Below are 20,441 nucleotides of genomic sequence, written 5' to 3'. Positions count from 1 at the left end.
CTGCTGTCGGGTAGCAGGCAGTGGAGTAGCGCGTGCTAAATCACTCGGAATAGGGCCGTTCGACTGATGTATGGAAATTTGTCTCGAAATGGTTACATTTGTATATTATATTACTTGATGGATGAGCATGGTGCTACTGTGCGTAGGGCTGAGAGAGTGAGAGAAACAACGTGGCGGGTCGCGCGTGGCAACTGATAATCATGATATAGTAGATACGGGTACATATGAGGAAGTAACACGATCGGAGTGGAGGTGTTTTATGGTTGGTGCGGGCTGAGAACTTGCCCCTTGTCTATAAATACAATCGGTGAAGTTCTGTACTTCCATTAGATTTCACTATCATCTGGTGTTTAGTAGAGTGCAGCGGAGCCTGAGTTCAGTTCAAAACGGAGGGATAGTTAGTAGCGCGTTTCCGCAGTGAAGTGGTGGAAGTAAAATTTTTTTGGTGTGATCTTCCGAAAAACCGTCCGGTTAGCAGTATGAAGATTGTAAGTAACTGTGATGAAATCGATGCCATTTAAATAGCTACAGTAATATGTGCAGATTTGTGGGTGTTGTTACGACTGTCGTTGTTTCAGGACATTGTTTATTTGGCTGTTCTGTCACATAAATTTTAGCGAACTTTACTATTTGTAACGTTCAAACGTTTCGACCGAAAACCAACAGTGAATATTAGCTGTAACCGACAGCATAAAGTGTTATCACTTTACGCTTATCCAGGCATGCCGCAAACTCAAGTGACAAAGACAAAGGGTTAAGTCCTTGCTCTTCATTTAGTACTATGGCTCTTAATATTAAAATACTTCATATCGTCCAGTCCCTTACTTATTTAATATCGTTAAAACATGAAAAGAAAAAGTTTGGCTTACTTATAGTCATTAATAAAAAGTAGTAGTAGTAGTAAAATAAATAATCCATCGTAATTTTGAATAAATTAGTCAGCCGGCGCACACTTTCTTCTATCATGATCTGGGCAAGCTAATTCCACCAATTTTTCATCAATGTCACTGGTGACTTTTCAGTTTTCACTTCAGTATACTCCAAAATATCTATATTAGACGGAATCGGGAACAATTTTGTGAACTCGACTCTGAGATGAGTTGCCATGTTTTTTTGCCACAGGAGCGATTCCCTTGCCAAATCGTAATCATTTCAAGAATTTATCCACGAAAATAAACTCTGTTACAAACCGCGAGCACTAGCCTTGTACAATTCGTGCCCCGGGATTCATTTGAAATATCAGCATTCGCACAAGTTTCATCATCAATCCAGATACATCCAACGACTATTGTCAGCACCTGGCCGTACAAGTAACGAACCCGGGTACTGGCCGTTTTTGTGGTTAGGCCTGTGATTCTCAACCTGGGCTCCGCGAAGATGGATATCTTTTTCGGTTGGATACTCAAATTAAGGCTTCTCTTACACGGAACAGAAAATAATATACTCTTTGACCAACAATCATGTACTGTTAAAGTGTTACAAAAAGTGAAAACGGATCCTTATTTAAGCCAATAAAATACATACAGTTACACCACATATGAAACTGTGTATAGGCAACGTTTAAAAGTTTAGCTCAGGCATAAAACTTGATAAAACAATTTAAATATGGCGTTGAAGATGACAACGTTAAAACCAAGATCCTTTTTACACTTTGATCTTAGCCTTTAGGCCGAGAAGCGCTAAAACCAAGATCCTGAATATATGGATGACGATAAAATTGAGGCGCGTCCTAGCGCCGCGCATTAGCCTAAAACGCATTAACAGATTTATATCAAAATATGGAAAAGTGAAATCTGTGACAAACCATACTTGAGAAAAAAAATTCAGTGGCATACCTAACGGACTTCGTTTTGTTTAAATGCGGTTGGCAAATAACAATGTGCTCCTACATTGATCAGTCTCTTACGTATCAGTTTTGTAACCGGACTGCACATTTCGCAAAACAATTCTCCGGAGTCGCATAGAAAAATCAATCTACTACAACCAATACCAAAAACCAGTGGCGGATCCAGGGGAAGGATCCTGGGGGTCCAGACCCCTTCAAAAATTTACAACTTGTTGAGAAATTATGAATTAGTTTCAATTTTATATTAGTTTTAAACTTAAAATAATTTCAAACCGAATTTGACCACCAAAACTGATTTTCATTAAATGGGTTTTTAACGCATAACGTAGTGTACAATGTTCAAAATTTCGTACCCCTCTCGATTTTTTTCTGGATCCGCTCCTGCTAAAAACAATTTTTAACAGATGTTGATAAAACACAACTAATTGGCCAATCAACAACTTATACGCTTTGCATATCGCAACAAACTTTCCGTACAAACAACGAAATAACAACGATTGGTCCAGTATCTCCAAATTAACAACCAGCACAATAAAAGTCGATAAACAACGGATTTCCAAAAGCGAGCCGTAAGAGCAAGAAACAATTAAGAACATCTGACTTCAAACATCATGAAAGCTGTATCATTTAGGCCATGGACGGGAATACCAAGAAAGCTGCATCCATAAGACCCTCCCGTCCGCAGTAACTTTGTGCTATTCTTTTATTTTTACATAATGTAAAACATGAAACCTCTACGGCTAAGTTATGCTAACGCATTGAGTCGTGTAAAATATAACAAAATAAATATAAAAATCAATGTCAAGCCGTGGGGTTCCGCAACAATCCAAGGTGATTTTGAAGAGGTCCCTGATACGAAAAAGGTTGCAAACCGCTGGTTTAGGGCAACTCTTTTAGCTTTTTTACATACTCGGCGACATTTGTAGCATCGGAGAAGGATTTGTTGCACAATTCAACTTTTAGTTTTTTCGCCAAAGTGGTATAACCAAAGATCAATTGTCCCAAGAAACTCCCTTATGTGAAACCAAAAGGCACTTGACCTGCGATTGGGCTTGTGGTTCCAACCCTTTAAAGGATGCAGTAAGATACTGGATTCCAATCCAATGGATAACTGAAAAACAACGCATCTCAACAGGCTTACTTTCAATGAATGTGATTAATCTTGAACTTGTGCTAGTTGTTCTTTTATTTTGTTTTCTGGGACGACCTTAAGGGATGAGTTCAAAGTGTCTTAATTTTAGGGGAATCTAATTTTCGCGGAACAAGGAATTTTTGCTAAATCAGTGATATATAAACGATGTCAAATAGACAACAACAAAATTTTAACGAAAAGTCTACTAACTGACTGAGATTTTATTTGTCTAGCCAAATCGTCTTCACGTTTCTTCTCAGTTTGGTAACAAATCACACAAGGAAGCAATATGCAACATTACTATGCACGATGTTCTTCACAGATGCAGAATTTATATGTACGGTGTTGGGCGCAACGCAAATTGCATCTGCCTAGAAAAGCCTATAGTGTGAATTCTCGAAATGGCATCTATCATAATTCGACTACCAAATCATGCGGATTTTAAAACTTAACTTGAGGTTTTGATGTTGCAGATAATGATTACTCAAGCTGTTGTCGTTTTGGTCGTCTAAATGCTTGAAAATACAAAATCGAGACCAGAAAAAAATGCCCAATGAATATGAAATCAAACCGAATTTCTATTTTTGCAATCAGTGATGGTAAATTGAAAATTTATTCATATTTTGAAGATTCTTCATGATAACAAAGCATGTATTCAATTTGATGTTTCACCGAAAAAATAGATAATCAAAATAGCACAGAAAAATGATTACAAACTTCGACATCTTATTTGGCAACCAAGCCCGTGTGCGGTGGTTATAATTATTTGCTGCAAATTACGTACCCTGTCGAAATGCGAACCTATCCGGAGCTGCCAATCACAATGACTTGCAACTCTTTACAACACCCTTCGCTGAATTTCATATCCTCCTTGGCGGTACTGGTTCCTATTTATTTTCTATTTGGTGCTGAGAGTTCCTTGGCAGCGGTATTTCTCTCAATACCGATACCCATTTTTGTGAGCCGTTCAGCTCTCAGCCTCTCAAACGGAGAGATCATTGGCGGTTAAATCTCTCCTGACACCCGACACTGATTTCCTTCGCCTTCGGGCTGTTCATTCGTGTTATTGCTCCTTGATCCCCGTTGCTAGCTCGTTGATCGACCTTTGCTTTGTCTACTTACAACTGTTGCTAATATCGAAACTTGTCAAGACATGCACCGATCCGAAGATGCCGACCGGCTCTCTCGCATTGTTTCTTTTTTAGTTTCTTCAACGACTTGTTTCTAGCTTTACCGAACTCAAATGACATTTTCTTTGTCAAAATGGCTCGCGTTTTATATTTTTTGCTGAACAGAAAGTTAAGAAATTGATAAAAGTAATTCAAAACCCGCATGGCAATGTTGTGCTCAGTATTTCTATCACATCCATTGTGGAACCTAGTATTAATTTTAGTTGGTAGTTTCTTCAACTGAGAACTTTTTTACACGCAAATAAGGGACCATTCTTGAAGGCCACCCTGATTCTGTAATCCATCCGTTGATCTCCCGAAGTGTGAAACTGAAATAATGTCCTCCCCCTGCCATGTTTGTCCACCCTACTTCCCCTGACTCTTATACACAGAAGTAACACCCCTTCCCCCCCCCCCCCCCCCAAATATCTTCATGAAGCATTTAGCTCTTCTTGCCTTTTCTAGTTTTAACTATTACATTATATGATCTCGTTGAAAATGCCCAACTCTACTACCACATAAAATAACTCTAATTAATGTCTCCGAATCTTTACAAAATTTAATCACGCCCTCTAATTATTTCTACTTTTAAGATAGTCGTAAAAATTTTCCCCCTTAGTTAAACATTATTTGCTCCAATAATCTCATTGCTAAAAATGTCAAACCATATTGCCATAAAAACTAAATGACCCCCTAATCTTACGAAAATTATATTACCCCCTTGTGTATATGTATAGCTATAAATGCGCCTTAGTTTAATTTCAAAAATCAATATGTAATCCCCTAGTTTTAAGTAATTTAAAATGTAAAACAAAACAAAATTGGCACCTTTAAGCTAACGCAAACCTGCCTTATCAAATAAACGAATTGAAAAAAAGGGACCATTCATATATTATGTAACGCTTTTAGGGGGAGGGGTACGAAAAGTTGTGACATGTTGTGACATAGGGGGAGGGGGAGTTAGCTAGATCATCACGTCACATGTTTTCACCGAAGAAAAAAAAAATTCTCCTTGGACCAAGAGTGCGTAAAGATGTGTCGTGGTGAGTGGCGTAGCTCAATTGTAGTGTTTCTAAGCAAACGAGTGCTTAGAAAGTCTTTTAAGGGATTTCACCCTCATGATTCTCTACACACTTGCCGCATCGGGCCTTTTAACTACAATGGCCCATTTCTTGACAAAGCCAACTGTCAAAATTCTCTTCAAAGGGAAATTCCGGAGAAACCGTTACTGGCCGAACACAGTACACACCACTAAACGCAAGAGAAAGCTTTTCTGTTTTGCTTACTACCAACATCTGTGATTGGCGAGTGACAGTATGTCCGAAATATTCATTCAACACGAATTTTGACAGTTGGCTTTTACGCCGTAATCATATGTTTGTCGAGATTCGCTTGTATTTAATGCAGTACATGACACGCGATACAAACAGCCGACGGCAGACGAACCTCCTCGAGGAAGGTTTTGACTTCCCGGCTGTCCCGTTATACGTTACCCGATAGAAATTTAAAGCAGGCGTGCACAAGAACGGTGCACCGTATCCTATTCCTGTGAAATGGCTTATGTTGTACTAAGTTCATTGGGCTAGCAAGCTAGCTCAACGAGCACCGATGAGCGAGAGCTCTCACTAGCACGGTGATCAGGGCTTGGAAATCGAAGCACTGAATAGAAGCAGGCATAGTTCATTCTCTCAAACACTCACGAGTGTATGCATGCTTACCGCTTCTCTCAAATCCACCCATCGTGTGTAGTCTATATTCGGCTATTTTTTACTTTCGTGAATGTGTATATATGATGAATATTTATTCCTTTGAAGCCATCTTCTGTGCAATGCTTCGCAGGCGCTATTGAGCCGTGAAGCAACATCATTCAGAGAATTTTTTGCCGGTAAGAGAGGCCTACTATACAGCTCAGCTCTCTCCCATTTTCATGAGATTGCGTTGGTCTAGCAGAAAACATCCATCAGATTGTTATTCGAAAGGGCACATTTCGCAAGCGATTTTATCCCTGATTTTGAACCTGTATGTATAACTTTACTTGGGTAAAATCTGGTAATTTTAGGTCGCTGATTACAAATGGATCCTCAATTGTTGTAGTTGTAGTAGGGGGAGGGGAGAGATAGTATGCTCGTCGAAAATAGAACTGCTTTTAAGACTTTTTCTGGCGATTTAGAGTGCTAGGATGTTCAGTAAACTTACATATTTTAATGTAACATTTATGTAATATGTTCATTAATTTTCATTGAAAACTACATATTTCAAATTGAGTAAGTGACCGTGAATCTCCGAGAGCGTTTTAAAAACAAAATTGTTTCATGGTGTACATAAACGGAACAATATCTATTGAACCAATCGGACGGTTGACGGTGATATTGAAAATGTAACTTTTTTCAAGAGCGTTTAATTCGCGAATGAATTTTAATATATCAAATCCCGAATTTTCCACTTTAACTAATGAGCTTTGGTAAGCAATCTTCAGGTTAGATATGTCTTATTCGTTTCGCTTTGTTTTTTAAAATCTGCTATGCCATGCCGTTCTATTTGTTGTTGATTTTAAAACAGGCTTAAATTGTGTTTTAAGTACATAGAGAGTATTAAGCACAGATACGTAGACCCGAGGGACTAAGGAAACACAAATTTGAATTCTACTGGAAAACTGAAGACATGGCGAGACACGAATTTTAAACTAACTAGAACACCCGCAAAAACTGCTGCGGGGGGAAGAAAGTATTAGTTTTAAAATTTTCAATTTGTCAAAATTATGAGTCTAGAACTGAAACACTCCTGAACATGCCCATACTGTGTTTTCAAATACATACATAGAAAAGCACAGATACTCAGCCTAGATGAACTTGGGAAAAAAAATTTGAGTCCAGTAAGATATGACGTGGCATGAATTTTAAACTGAAAATAAAACCCTATCAAACTGCTACTGTGAAGAGTAAGTTATAGTTTCAGAATTTTTAGTCAAAATTATGAATCTAGAACTGAACAGCTCCAGAACTTGTCCTTACCTCGTTACAGTAGGATTCCGTTTTTGGCAACAATATTTTTTTTCAGTTGCCAAAACTGGAATCGTGCCAAAAATGGAACCTTACCTTAAAAGCTTTTATTTTCAATTTGAGACATCATAAATGTTACAAGAACTTTAAATATATAAGAATATGTGAAATGGAATGAAATAATAGAAAAAATCAACAAATTAAACTTTATTCGCCATGCCCGCCCCCATGAAATATAGTAAATATGACTCCTATGATTGGAAATAAAGTCAAAAGCGATATCCATTATTACAACGAAATGATTATTGAGCATTTTTAAAAGATTTACTATGAACAAAAATAATGTTGCCATAAACGGAACCGATTTGTTGCCAAAAATGGAGCATGCCAAAAACGGAACGTGCCAAAAACGGAATCTTACTGTACTTGACTCGAAGTTGTTTTCCCCAATTCAACGAATTTAAGTGTACGAGCTGAATACTCTTTGTATATTGGAAACACAGTTCTAAACGTATTTCAGGTGGGACAAAAAGGGTAGCGTATACCAGTTTTAATGTTCACAACAAAACTGTTTGAGATAATAGCACTCTGCTGGAGATTTGATTGTTTCCGTTCCGGTTGCACTCAGGGATGCCATTATGACAGATTTATTTGCACATCCAGAGTTTTTTGCAGTTTCTAGACAAAACGACAAATCTTTCATTATTCCAGATTTTTAAATTATAAAAGGTGTTACATCCAAATTTTAAAAATTGAGTTAGTTTTCCCAAAGTTGACAAAAACCGATTGATGCACCTTCTATGAAGACTAAAATTTATGTCAAATTATTTACTTTTGGCTTTACTAGCCAGAATCTTTATAGATTAGCTTCGCAACTTTTTGAAAGCAAATCAAAACTAAAACTGTTCTAACATAACTCAATCTCTCCACCCACCAAATCTAAAAAAGTTGAATCCCTCTAGTACAAAGACTCGCCATCTCTAACGTTTGTTTACTATTTATCTGACAGCGTCATTTCAATCGAGTATTCAACTATCTAGGATTAAATCGTATAGCCATTAAAACCTTTCCAGATTTTCAAGCTTTTTGTATGCACGAACTCTCTCAACGTTCAAAATAATTCATAACTTTAAAATAAATAACATTTTTGAAAAGAATCCTATGAATTTGTTTTTTCGTGGATATGATGCAAAATTTTAGCTATATTTTACATATTTTTTCTGCGCATCTGGTTCAAATGCTAGGACAGATTATGTTACACAATGAATGTAGACCCGTTTTTATCAGCCCCCTGGTGTACGTTATGAGGAAATTGATAAAATTGGTACATATTTTTTTCCTTCTTTTTAATAGCCCAAGGCTGTTAAAGTATTTTTCTTTAGTCCCTAAACATGGTCTCATTATCCTTTCTGATTATTTAGTAGGGATTTCCTAAAGGGAGTTTTCCAGCGCAAATTTTAAAAAAAATGTTTTTGTTTTTGCATATTTTGTAAATTTATGATAAAAAAGTGCTCAAAAGGATTTACTCGGATTTGACTTGGTTCGTCTGATAAAGTCCATCAAACGCCTTTTTATTAGGCTGACAAAGTCGGGAGCAAATCGGGGTTTGATAAAATTTGGTTTTCACTTATAACGCATATATATTTTCTCTAAATAATATAAATTCATTATTTAGAAAAAAAATCTCGCCGATTCGTAGGGGAACCCGGGGCTATTCGGACTTACCTAATCAAATCAAAAGGACTTTAGGTAGATAGATGTGTTTATTGGTTTATTGGTACATTTCGGAGCTATAAAAATTGATTTTTACCACTCCATGGCAGCGCTAGTCAACGATTTTCAAAATTCTATGTTTTTCCATCCTTTTACGATGTAGGATTAGTTCGTTCTCTAGGAGGCAATTCAGACCATCATTTTTAATTTTTTTTGTAATGGAATCATGTTATGATATCTTTATTGGGGAAACTCCTTTAGAAGCAAAAAGAATGTGTTAAAAAATTGCTGCCGATTTGGGTATTGTGCATTATCTTTGCCGTGGCGTGGCGCGCGCCGACGCGAGCCGCTGAAGCTTCGTACGCTCATTTAGCATAAAAGTGGTAAGCGTTTTGAAAATATCTGCGTTTTCACCCAAAACAAAAATCATTCCATAAAATAGGAACCTTGAGTTTTCTATAGCACTTGTTATTTTTTCACTTTTATTTTTCACGATTTTGCCAATAATTTTTGTTTTGAGCATAGCAAAAAAAATGAAACACGTATCTCCTTACTAAAAAAAAGTAGAATGTAAAAATTAATGTTTCAGAATGGCGCTTCCACGAATATTTACGACAGTCAAAAAATCTTACCATTTTTAGAGAAATCGAGAGGGACTGAACCACCCCCACCCCACGTTCCTAATGGCACCGCCACCGTATTCCTTTATTCATTATATTTTCTGCAAACGCCCTATGCAAGATTTCGGATCGAAAAGCGTGATGGCGAGCGCACGATGGCCTTTGCACTCAGCGGGGAGGCAGGTGTAAATGTGGCATCTGAGTTCGTAAACGGTTTGTCTATGCGCCGATTAATGCCACCAATGCCGAAAGTCCAATGCTTCTACCGCTTCGTGTACCGCCCGGACGCGCCAAAATTCTGTTCTTGTACGTACATGATAAGTACCTACATGACGAACGCTTTTCATTCCCGTATTTTCACCAGTTAAAGTGGTAAAAAAATGTTTGCTTCATCCCGTGTAGTAAGGCGTGAAGCAGCATGCCTCGTTCTCATTATAAACTAACGACAATGAAGCATTCGTCGTATACCAGTTCAACGTGCAAGTGTATTCATGAAGAGTGTCGTCGGACAGCGCAGATTCGATGCAAGAGAGACGTAACTTTTTAGTTTTGAGTATGTTTATTTCGTCATGCATCTGTTTTGGGGAAGGCATGAGTTGCCTCTCGCCGGGAGGGTAAGTTCATTCAAGTACTCAGCTTTCTCACGTTTAGCTGTTTGCGTCAGGCATAGGTTCTCATTTACGCATGAGATTGAGTGCTCTCATGCAGGGGGGAAATCGCTATATTCGTTCATTTGAAGCTTCACAATCCAAGCCCTGAGCTAGCACGATGATAGCAAGCACGCTGCACCGAGCTATAGCTATAGTAAACTAGAAAAGAAATAGAACGCGTTAGTGTGAGTAACAATGCTTGCATCGTTTTCTCAGCAACTTGTCGCACATTTACCAACGTATATTTCATGCTTTGTCCTATTCTTTCGTCCCATAGCTTACTCTACTGCGAGCTCGTGCCAGCTTACCGAGCTAGCTCATCGTGCTAATCCGTTGTGCTAGCTCTTCGAATCCTACAGCTCGAGCAAGAAGTATACCTGGCACGAGCGGTATCAGTGCTTATTGATTTTGATTCGTTCAAAGCGGCCGCTCAGCTCGTGTTAGGCTCTCGTGCTGTGCTTCATGCATCTCTGGTTTGAAGGGACATACAATTTTGTTCTGTCCTGTACGATTGCCCTTACTGGAGACTGAGTCCTTGAAACCATTAACGCCTTCACACCACGCATGATCAACTCGAATCGGTGACCACACCGTCGATCTCAACTGTATAAACGGACATGTAGATGCGGTAATCCTTTATAAAAGACTGTACTTTCGAGATATCTGTCACGGCTGAATCTCTCTGCGTCAGTTTTTCTAGAAATCCTTAGAATACTTAACTGGTTATCATTAATCCTAAAGAAGATCAGATATGGTTCAATCGAGTTCAACGTATATGATTTGGAAAAGAAAGTCAGAGTCTTCGATAACGCGTTTTCAACATTCTTTGCTCCATAAGCTGGGTCTTTTACAGAAGAATTCAAGCCAAGAGCCCAGTGCAAAATAAAAACTAAAAGAATATGAAGAAAGAAACATACATTATTAGAGATAAAGGAAATTAAAAATCAGGGGATAGTAGATTAAAAATGAGTTTGCCTATCATTATTCGGTGTATAGCTGGATGCTACCGATTTTCTCAGTAACTGGCTCAAGCACCTATTAACAGCATGTTTCATACGCATGTGCAAAAAGATGGGTGGGTAATGTTTCGGACATAACCAGAATGTCCTGACCGCCCTTGGGCTGGTAATTCAAATCAATAATATGTATCGTGATTAACAATCGACCAAATGGCTAACAGCTCCTAAAAATCTCGGTATACTGGTCTCGATATATAGTCTCCTGAGTCCCCTTCAAACACCTGGCGTCAACTGATTTCGCGAACATCTTAAAACTGTGTAGATTTGCCGCTGTAAATTACAGTCAAACACGAACGAGCTTGTGTCGAATCTTTTGCAAATCTGTGTTTACATCGAATCCAACGATCGGAAATAAATCTAACGCTTGGCGAAGAAACTGATTTTCAATTCTCCAATAAAACGTCTGCTTAGTAAATACGTACAGTCTCCCGAAAAAAGCACACTCCGTCGCCTTCAAACACCTAGTATAAACTGATTTCATAAAGCCTTCCGAAAAAACAAATATCTGAATGATATTATAGGGTTGTTCTTTAGTAAATTTGAACTTTTCGACTGCAAGTACTGAATATACGAGTAGAGTTTTTCGGGCCTTCGACGTTTCGATGGTTTATTCCATATTTTCAAAGAAATTTAAAACAAAAACTAATACCAACAAAATAGCCTCTATGCCTTTAAAAAGGTGGAATAAACCGCTGAAACATCGGATTTGAAGCGACACATCGCTTTTTAATACTATTATAGACCGCAAAATCTAAATACTCCATTCGCTTATTTTTTTTAATTTCACTAAACTTTATCGTTCTGTTGGTAGTACCAACTTGGTACTCAATGACTGGCTTTGATTTTCCGCGTCGCCTTCGAAAAATTGTCTCAAAAGTATTTATTTATAAAAGTCATACATACTTCGGAATTTAAAAAAATCCTTTTTTATTAACGACTAAGAGTGAGTCTATTTTCCTTTTTTGTACTTTTTTATGTTTTTAACGACATGCAATTAGCAAGTGACAGGAAAGTGAAGTATATCTTTCAATAAAAAGAGCTATAGTACTCAAGGGAGAGCAAGGAGATGACGGTAGAAAGTCAGGTTAAGTGTGCAATTTCCAAGTACATACTGAATTATTGTTTGACAGTCTAACTGAAAGAGAAAACCACAGTTAACTCCAAAGGAGCGTATAACGAGACTCCACTAAGGGCGCCAGAACGCAACGCTACGGCTCTGCTCTTTCTGTATTTCTTAGCCAATATTAACATCAACTATGAACCAGGTCCGTGCACATTGTGCACTGCACAAGGGGAGGGTTTTGGTCCCATAAATGTTGTGAATTACATTGAAATCTTTCTTAACTTCCTGTTCAGGAAAAAAATAATTTTCACAAATTACATGTCATTTGAGTTCTATCATTCTAGAAATAATTCATTGAAGAAACCTTGCGAGGGTGGCTGGAAAGGGTTGTAAGTCAAGTTGGTCGGCATCTCCGAATTGGTTCACGTTTCGACAAGTTTTGATATTAGCAATAGTTGTGAACAGAACAGTTCCACAGGAAAGGTAGGCCAGCGGGCTAGCAACGGAAGCTGAGGAGGAAAAAATGAAGTAGAACACAGGCGGCGAAACACTTTACGCCCGAGTGGGTAGAAAGCATAGGGTGAGGGGTCCATTAGTAAGGATTTTTTCCCTTTTCGCAATGCACACGCTTACATTACATTCACATTAAATCACGTTCGTTTATGCAAATGTAACTGTGGTACATCGATGTTTTCAAATGTGTGTAGTGCGAGATACATGCGTTGCACATCTAAATTTTTTGAAATGGTTCAAAATTTTGAGTGGGTAATTACCCACTCGGTTATTTTCGAGTGGGTAGTACTACCCATACTACCCACACTTTCTACCGGCCCTGAAGTAGAAGAAAGTTTCCTGAAAAAAAAATCACCACCGATTACCGTCACTATCTGGAGAAATACTGCCGCTGAGGAACTCTCAGCATCAGCTCACATATAAATAGGAACGAGTAGCGCCAGGAAATACAGTTCGAGTGTCAACAGGAGACGATATTTGAAGTAGACCTGAGCAGGTTAGATGTTTTTCATTGCTGCTTTTAGTGAAAACGCAGCAATGAAAAACATGAGCAATTAAGACAAAATGAAAAGATCAAGAACACAATCCCTACTGAAGTAGCATCTAACAGTGGTTCCGGATGGATGTGGATTGCGTGAAACAAGAGGTTTAAGTTTGGTCAGTAAGCTCCACTACTACAAACCAGTCCCATTCTACAGCGTACCAGCAGACAGCGGAGTCTGTTGAAGATTCCTTCGCGATAACATTGTACATTTCTTCTATTTGTTGATCTGAGTGGATTGGTACACAAGGCTAGGCCTCTAACCCTCGGAAAAAAAACTTCAAAGTTTGAGGGTTCTCATACCTTTTTGCCTTTCTCATAAAGAAAGGCTATATAATCACTGAAAAAATCGACTTTTCAGCCGAGGAAGGCCGAGTGTCATATACCATCCGATTCAGTTCGTCGAGATCGGCAAATGTCTGTGTGTGTATGTATATGTGTAAGTGTATGTGTGTGTGTCATTTAAACTCACAATTTTCTCAGAGATGGCTAAGCCACTTTTCACAAACTTAGTTTCATCTGAAAGGTATAACGCTCCCATTAGCTGCTATTGAATTTTAAGTTGATCCGACTTCCGATCCTGGAGCTACGGGATGAAGAGTGTGGTCCCACAGCAAATTCCCATATAAACTGGCACAACCATGATGTCCAAATGACATAAAACATATTAAAATGGGTTCAACAATACTCTAGTTTGCTGGTCTGGATCACTAATGATCAATCAAAGCAGCTTTGACCACATTGGCCACCTATAACGGTTCATGATGCCTCCGGGGAACTCGCCAAATTCCTAAACTAATATCACACCTATTTCCCAACGAATTCTCTACCGATTTTTTCAAACTTGATTTCAAATGAAAGATACAGTAATGCCATTGAGTGCTGCTGAATTTCATTCGGTTCTGACACTTGGTTCCGGAGTTACAGGTTTGTTAGTAAGGTTACCCTGGAATTTCCCATATAAATGGGTACAATCGTAACACCGCAGAGGCTAAAAAGTATTGAAGTGCTCACCAAATTACTTCGATTCACGCGTGTAGTTCACTACCAATCAAACATTCTTTGGATATATTGTCCGCTATCGACGATTCTAGAAGTCCCGGATTCCAGGTATATTCCACAATTTAAGTCACATCGGTTCTTCGGTGATGTTCTCAAACCAAGTCTCAAATGACAGGCAATATTTGCCGTTTGAGTATTGCGTCGTCACTCAGCGCCTTCATGAATCTTCATTTTCTGGCGTATTCATAAATACCGCCAACTTACCCCGGGGCCAAGGAAATCTCGTCAATTTACCCCGGCCCCGGGGTAAGTTGGCGGGATTTTCGCGTCACACATTTTTGTCTATAAAAGCAAAGACAATGCTACAAACACTTTGATAAAATTCAGGAATGTTGACTACAGCCGCATGTTCTATTTTGCAAGATCTATCTATCAAAGCGGTAAAAATGGAAACTGAAAACACCGCAGACTAGCCCCGGTCTCCCCTATACTTTTTTGTTTAGAGTGAATCTGCGTCTACTTTCGTGGTAGTCGTGGGATACGTGCTAAGTGAAATAGGAATGTAATAGGCATTTCCACAATTCTATTGAACAAAACCAGCTAATGAATCATAGTTTGGATAAATGAGAAAGGCGCAATTGCATCATTAAATGGATTAAAACAAGTTTTTCGTAAGAAACTTTAAAAAATCTAAACCCCTCCCTTGAAAATCCTCTGCGCACGGGCCTGCTGTAAGCAAATAACCCTGGACCCCTACTCTGGTTAGATTACTACGTGGCAGTTTATTATGCGCCAAAATGCTTCTGACACACTGCTTAGTTAATCTTAACCGTTATTTCGCAAACTAAAAAGTACGTGGAAATCTACAAATGAATCTGTTCTTTAAGCTGTTTAGCCCCCAGCAAAACTGACGTTAAGATTTTATTGACTTCTCCTACTAAAGCTGGATTTATTCGACAAAGTTCCGGAAAATAAAATTATCTCTCTTATATTTAATTGTGGTGATAAACTGATACGTACAGTGCCACATTGCGGTGTAAATGCGAGCTAGTGAGTTTTCTCCATGTAAGTTGTTGAAAATTCCATACAAATTTCAAGTGCATTGGTCCGGTAGCTAAACTTGTGCGATTTGGCTCAAATTCAGTACAGATGCTCCTGGTGGGACCCACCAGGAACACATTACAAAAAGATTTCAAAACTATATCTCGCGTTGTGACTTGTTATAATTTTCTGTTATTTTAACTACTAACGAGACCAAATTTATAACACAATCAGTTAAGAAAATTTGATTGTGTTATAATCTTGTTATTTCATTTTGATCGGGTTGGGTTTTCAAAAATTCAGTTTTTTTCTGGGCAGGCTAGTGTGCAATATAATAGCAATGATATCAACCAGGGCCGGCGAAACACTTTAGGCCCGAGTGGGTAGAAAGCATAGGGTGAGGGGTCCATTAGTAAGGATGTTTCCCTTTTCGCAATGCACACGTTTACATTACATTCACATTAAATCACGTTCGTTTATGCAAATGGAATTGTGGTACATCGATGTTTTCAAATGTGTATAGTGCGAGATACATGCGTTGCACATCTAAATTTTTTGAAATGGTTCAAAATCTCGAGTGGGTAATTACCCACTCGGTTATTTTCGAGTGGGTAGCACTACCCATACTACCCACGCTTTCCGCCGGTCCTGATATCAACTGCTGCACAACACAGAATTGGATTCACTCTCTTTCATCCGACATTGCTGAAAGTGTGGAATCCGATAGACTACTAATTGTTATCGAGATTTATAAAAAAACACTAAAAGCAATCGTTTGAACTTCAACTTGAAATATTTGTTATTAATCTTCACGCCTATCGTTCAATAGTGAACTTCCGTCTTTTTATTCTATCTAATCATGCTGATTAAATAATCGCCACATTTACCAAATTTTCATTTTTCTATGATTATTAGCTAATCAATCAAAAATCAAAGCACCCAAACACGATAAACAGTAAATAAATAACAAACTTTGCTAATTGAAAAGCCACACTGGCACGCACAGCCACCCCAACTTTCTGTTTGGTTCGTTATTTCACGCAAGATGCGCACTCAAATTATTCAATTTTGACGGTGCTAAATAGTATGCAAAGTTCAAACAACCATTCATTTTTTTTTCTTCCAGAAGCTACTAATACTGGCAGTGTGCATTGCAGTTAGCCACGCAGCACCACAGCGGACAGAGGCCGAGTCGGAAATCGTAGCCCAAGACAGCAACATCGACCCGGACGGGTCTTATCAGTACAGGTGCGTAGTAGACTGTAGAATCAGCAAACCATATAGCGCGTAGATCGCCACAATCCGTGAGGGCGGCTCAATGCAAATAAGACAGCTACTGGACCTGAATCTGTGTAGTTTTCAATGTGCTATCTTTATCATCTTATTTATCGTACATATGAAAAAAACGCAATTGTTACCGAGGGGTGTCTATCGATCCATAGTTATTAATTAGCTTGGAAAACTTTTAAATTGTCTATTGTTTTTATTCATGGTGCCGGTTACTTAAGCCGGCAATTATCCAATTTCGGTCGGCGAAACAAAGTGGAATAATTAGATAGCAGTGAAGACGATTAGTTTTGCTAATTGTAGAGTAAACCCCGTCACAGCTTCAAACGACCTACTGAAATGATACATTTTTTCTATTCCCCCCCCCCCATTTCAGCTATGAAACAGCCAACGGAATTCGCGGACAGGAGCAGGGAACGCTGAAACGAGCAAGCAATCCAGATACAACCGATGTTATCGTTGCGTCCGGTTCAGTAACCTACACAGCCCCCGATGGCCAGGTCATTACGCTGAACTACGCCGCCGATGACGAGAATGGATTCCAGCCTCAGGGTGATCATCTGCCGACACCACCACCGATTCCACCGCAGATACAAAAGGCTTTGGACTACCTAGCGAGTCTTCCGCCGGTGACCAACCGGAGACGTTAGGTGCGTGAAACCGCGTTCACCCGAAAGAGACCCAAGACTCGTGCTGATTACTGCAAGATACCACGTCGCAAGTAAATGTAGGACCTGACCCGCCCGCGTTGGCTAATACTCAATTTCTAGTTTGTTGATAGGATAATTACATGTTGTATAATGTTGGAAGCAGATGTTCGGAGAAAAAGTGTGAAGTTTCGTGTTCAAGCTTTAATGCTAAATGTTTTAGCAAGTAAAGAAAAGAGTACTAATGCATAACCATACAGTTCAAAGGCGTTAATAAAAAGCGCATGTGAAAATGAACGTTTCGTTTGACTTTTATTTTTCTTTATATGATATTTTGAGTTTGTGCGTAACCTGAGAAAATCTCAGACTATGGTCTTTTGTTTTGACATTTTGGGATTACAATTTGAATTTATAACGTCACATACCCTTCTGCTGTATTTTCCGAAATCGTGAAATGTGTCCGCTCTCAGTGTTTTCCATATTCACCTGATCCGCTTTCGCTGCATTCGCTATCCTACACTAGAATGATACCGATTCCAGCGATAACTCTGACCGGCTCCGATAAAATAGTTCTCACGCTCAAGAAAAAAATTCTGATATAAAGTTAGTTGCAGCCTCTCTTTCTCGCACATGCTCGTGTAAGGATATTTTTAAAAATTCTGTTCAGACTCAAAGCTAAATAAATTACTTATCCTGCAACTTCTAATGAATATCCACCTTCAACAAAGCCATTCGTAAAAAAACATAGGCTTCGCAGTATGTGGAACCACTGTGGGAATTTCATTTTGAGCGTTTATTTCCAATTTTCCACAAACACTACTAAAAAAACTTGAAAACTCTAATGGCTCATATTTATCATACCAAAAACGATGCAACCGATGCCGACATCACTCTTTCGCCTTCCAGTAAACTCGGTGAACATGGACGATTCGCTTCCGTGTTTTCAGGTAAATACTTAAAAACGTATATGTTCCCTCAAAGTAGGACAATCAGATGCTGCGTCCGTTCAAAATCTACCCCCTTTGCAGGCGCATTATATTGCTGCTCGCGTCGCTTTTCACCCGCCTATTAGCTTGAAGTATATGGAGGCCCCGTTTACGCGTATCCAAGCGTGCGAGACTGCTGCTGTGACATTCGCGGGCACTTCTCTTCATAGCACTTTCGGCTATGCTGGTATGACTCATTGCACCCTGGGACGCGCTGCAGCTAGCACTATGGAAGCCCCTGATCCCCCTGCCACAGTCGAGCCATTGCAGGCAGCGTTCGTCAGTCGTCCCGGTCCTGTGTGCAGGAGTGGTGAAGAGGTATTCCAAATCGATACCAACCAACGGCAAGTACGAATCTGATTTGGGTAATGCAAGCACTGATCAGCTTCTCGTCTCCAGTCAACCGCAGCACCTACAAATGTATTACCAGAATACCGGCGGTATGAATACAGCAATCGATGATTACTTGGTAGCATGCTCGGATGAGTGCTTCGATATAATCGCCCTCACAGAGACGTGGCTTAGCGATAGCACTCTGTTAGTGCAAGCATTCGGCGCCAACTACGTTGTTTTCCGTACTGATCGCAGCTCACGCAACAGTCTCATGGTTACCGGTGGCGGGGTACACCCAGGTTTTTACGCGGTTTTTTACGAGGTTTTTTTACGCGGACACAAATCCGCACATACACACACATACATACATACATACATACATACATACATACATACATACATACATACATACATACATACATACATACATACATACATACATACAGGGGGCAGCAGGGACAGGAAGGACAGGAGTCTAGGGGCCTAACGAACCCCCCCCCCACAGCCCTACTGCGAGTTGGGGAGTTTTGCTAGGATATGGTGGGGCTAAGATTGGGCTCTTCTGAACCTCTAAAAAAAAGCCATAACTCCGAAAGCAGCTCCGACGAAGCGAGTCTGTGCCGCTTCTGCTGAGATCCTAAGATTCCAATAATCTAAGATCTGGGCAATAAAAGCACTCTAGCCCAACCGGAGTGCCAACCGGCACATCAGGATCGACGCCAGTAACATCTTGATTGTGGTATACTGGCCATGGCGAACGGCAACGGACAGGACACGGATGACGAAAAGGATGGCGACTTAGGGCTGACAGGCGTGCTGTTCTACTCCCTGAGTAAGGAAGGATGACACCGACGTGAAATGGCGAGTGGGCTAACAGCATGGCTGCCTCCGTTCCAACAAAACCCTGGCAGGTCTCCGGGTACGTTCGAAACTCGCCATCATTTGGTTGGTGGTACTAGGTTCGGTTGAAGCATTCCCGATTTACGCCGATCCGGCTCTGAACACTACTCCCCATGAGAGATGGTGTCAACCCTTGCATGACCTCACTGCTGCTTTTCGGCAGCATAGATAATCATGGGATCGCGAGAGGCGACTATGTGCAGCGAGTGGAGATAGCGGCCCGGAGTTGGGACCCAATAAAATAAAATGGAGAAACAACAAGCAACCGATATAAATGGAGCAGGCACGGCAAATCCGTTTGCCAGAGGTGGGTTGGTGAGGTCACCACCACCAATAGTAGCTGAAGTCACCCAGCAAGAGCAGGAGGAGGGGAAGCCGAAGCAACAGCAACAGCAGCAACAAAAACAGCCGGAGCAGAGCGGAAGGAGCTACACTCCACAAACGCCAAAGGTAGTGGTAGCGAGGCACTTGGTGGAGGAGCTCCACAAGTTCGTGGACATGAGAAACAATGTCCACAAAGACATTAAGGAGATGGTCATCAAAATCCGGAAGGCGCTACTGTCTGCCGTGAAAGAGTACGATACGGCAACGCAGAGGGCAGATTCAGCTGAGCGAGCATCCGCGTCGGCTAAGGCCACTGTCCTCCTAGCCCCTCCGAAACAGGGTAAGGAGAGACAGATTGGCGTGGAGTACACGCCAGTTCCCATAACTCCAAAGAGGACAAGATCCTCACCAGGAGAAGAAAGACCAGGCGGGTCAAAGAGGCAGACGCTCGAGGATGCTGTTGCTGCCGAAGAAAAGGACGCCACCTTACAGGGTGAAAGCTGGAGCACCGTTGTAGGTCGGAAGGAGAAACGCGGGAAACAGCAAAAAAAGAAGGAGGAGCGAAAAGGGGAGCAGAAGAGGAAATCAGAACCCTCGGCTCGTCAGAAGGCGCCTAAGGGAGAAGCCGTGCTCGTCAAAGCAAATGACGAGACTAC

General features: G+C 40.1%; 1 protein-coding gene across 2 annotated transcripts; it reads left to right on the top strand.

The window, feature by feature from the left end:
* Positions 1-314: 314 nt before the first annotated feature.
* LOC131678540 (endocuticle structural glycoprotein ABD-4) lies at positions 315-17,539 on the top strand. 2 transcript variants are annotated; one of them, XM_058958754.1, is made up of 3 exons: positions 315-488; positions 16,438-16,556; positions 16,972-17,539. In XM_058958754.1, exons 1-3 carry the CDS (start codon positions 480-482, stop codon positions 17,243-17,245), a joined length of 402 nt encoding a protein of 133 aa, XP_058814737.1. In that variant the 5' UTR covers positions 315-479; the 3' UTR covers positions 17,246-17,539. The 2 variants fall into 2 exon arrangements, with proteins under 2 accessions (XP_058814737.1, XP_058814736.1); XM_058958753.1 differs by having other exon boundaries at positions 317-488; positions 16,435-16,556.
* The last annotated feature ends 2,902 nt before the right edge of the window (positions 17,540-20,441 follow it).

This window comes from Topomyia yanbarensis, chromosome 2 (genome assembly GCF_030247195.1).
Source record: "Topomyia yanbarensis strain Yona2022 chromosome 2, ASM3024719v1, whole genome shotgun sequence".
In the NCBI taxonomy this organism is placed as follows: Eukaryota; Metazoa; Arthropoda; class Insecta; order Diptera; family Culicidae; genus Topomyia; species Topomyia yanbarensis.
This window is presented reverse-complemented; position numbering and strand designations above follow the sequence as displayed.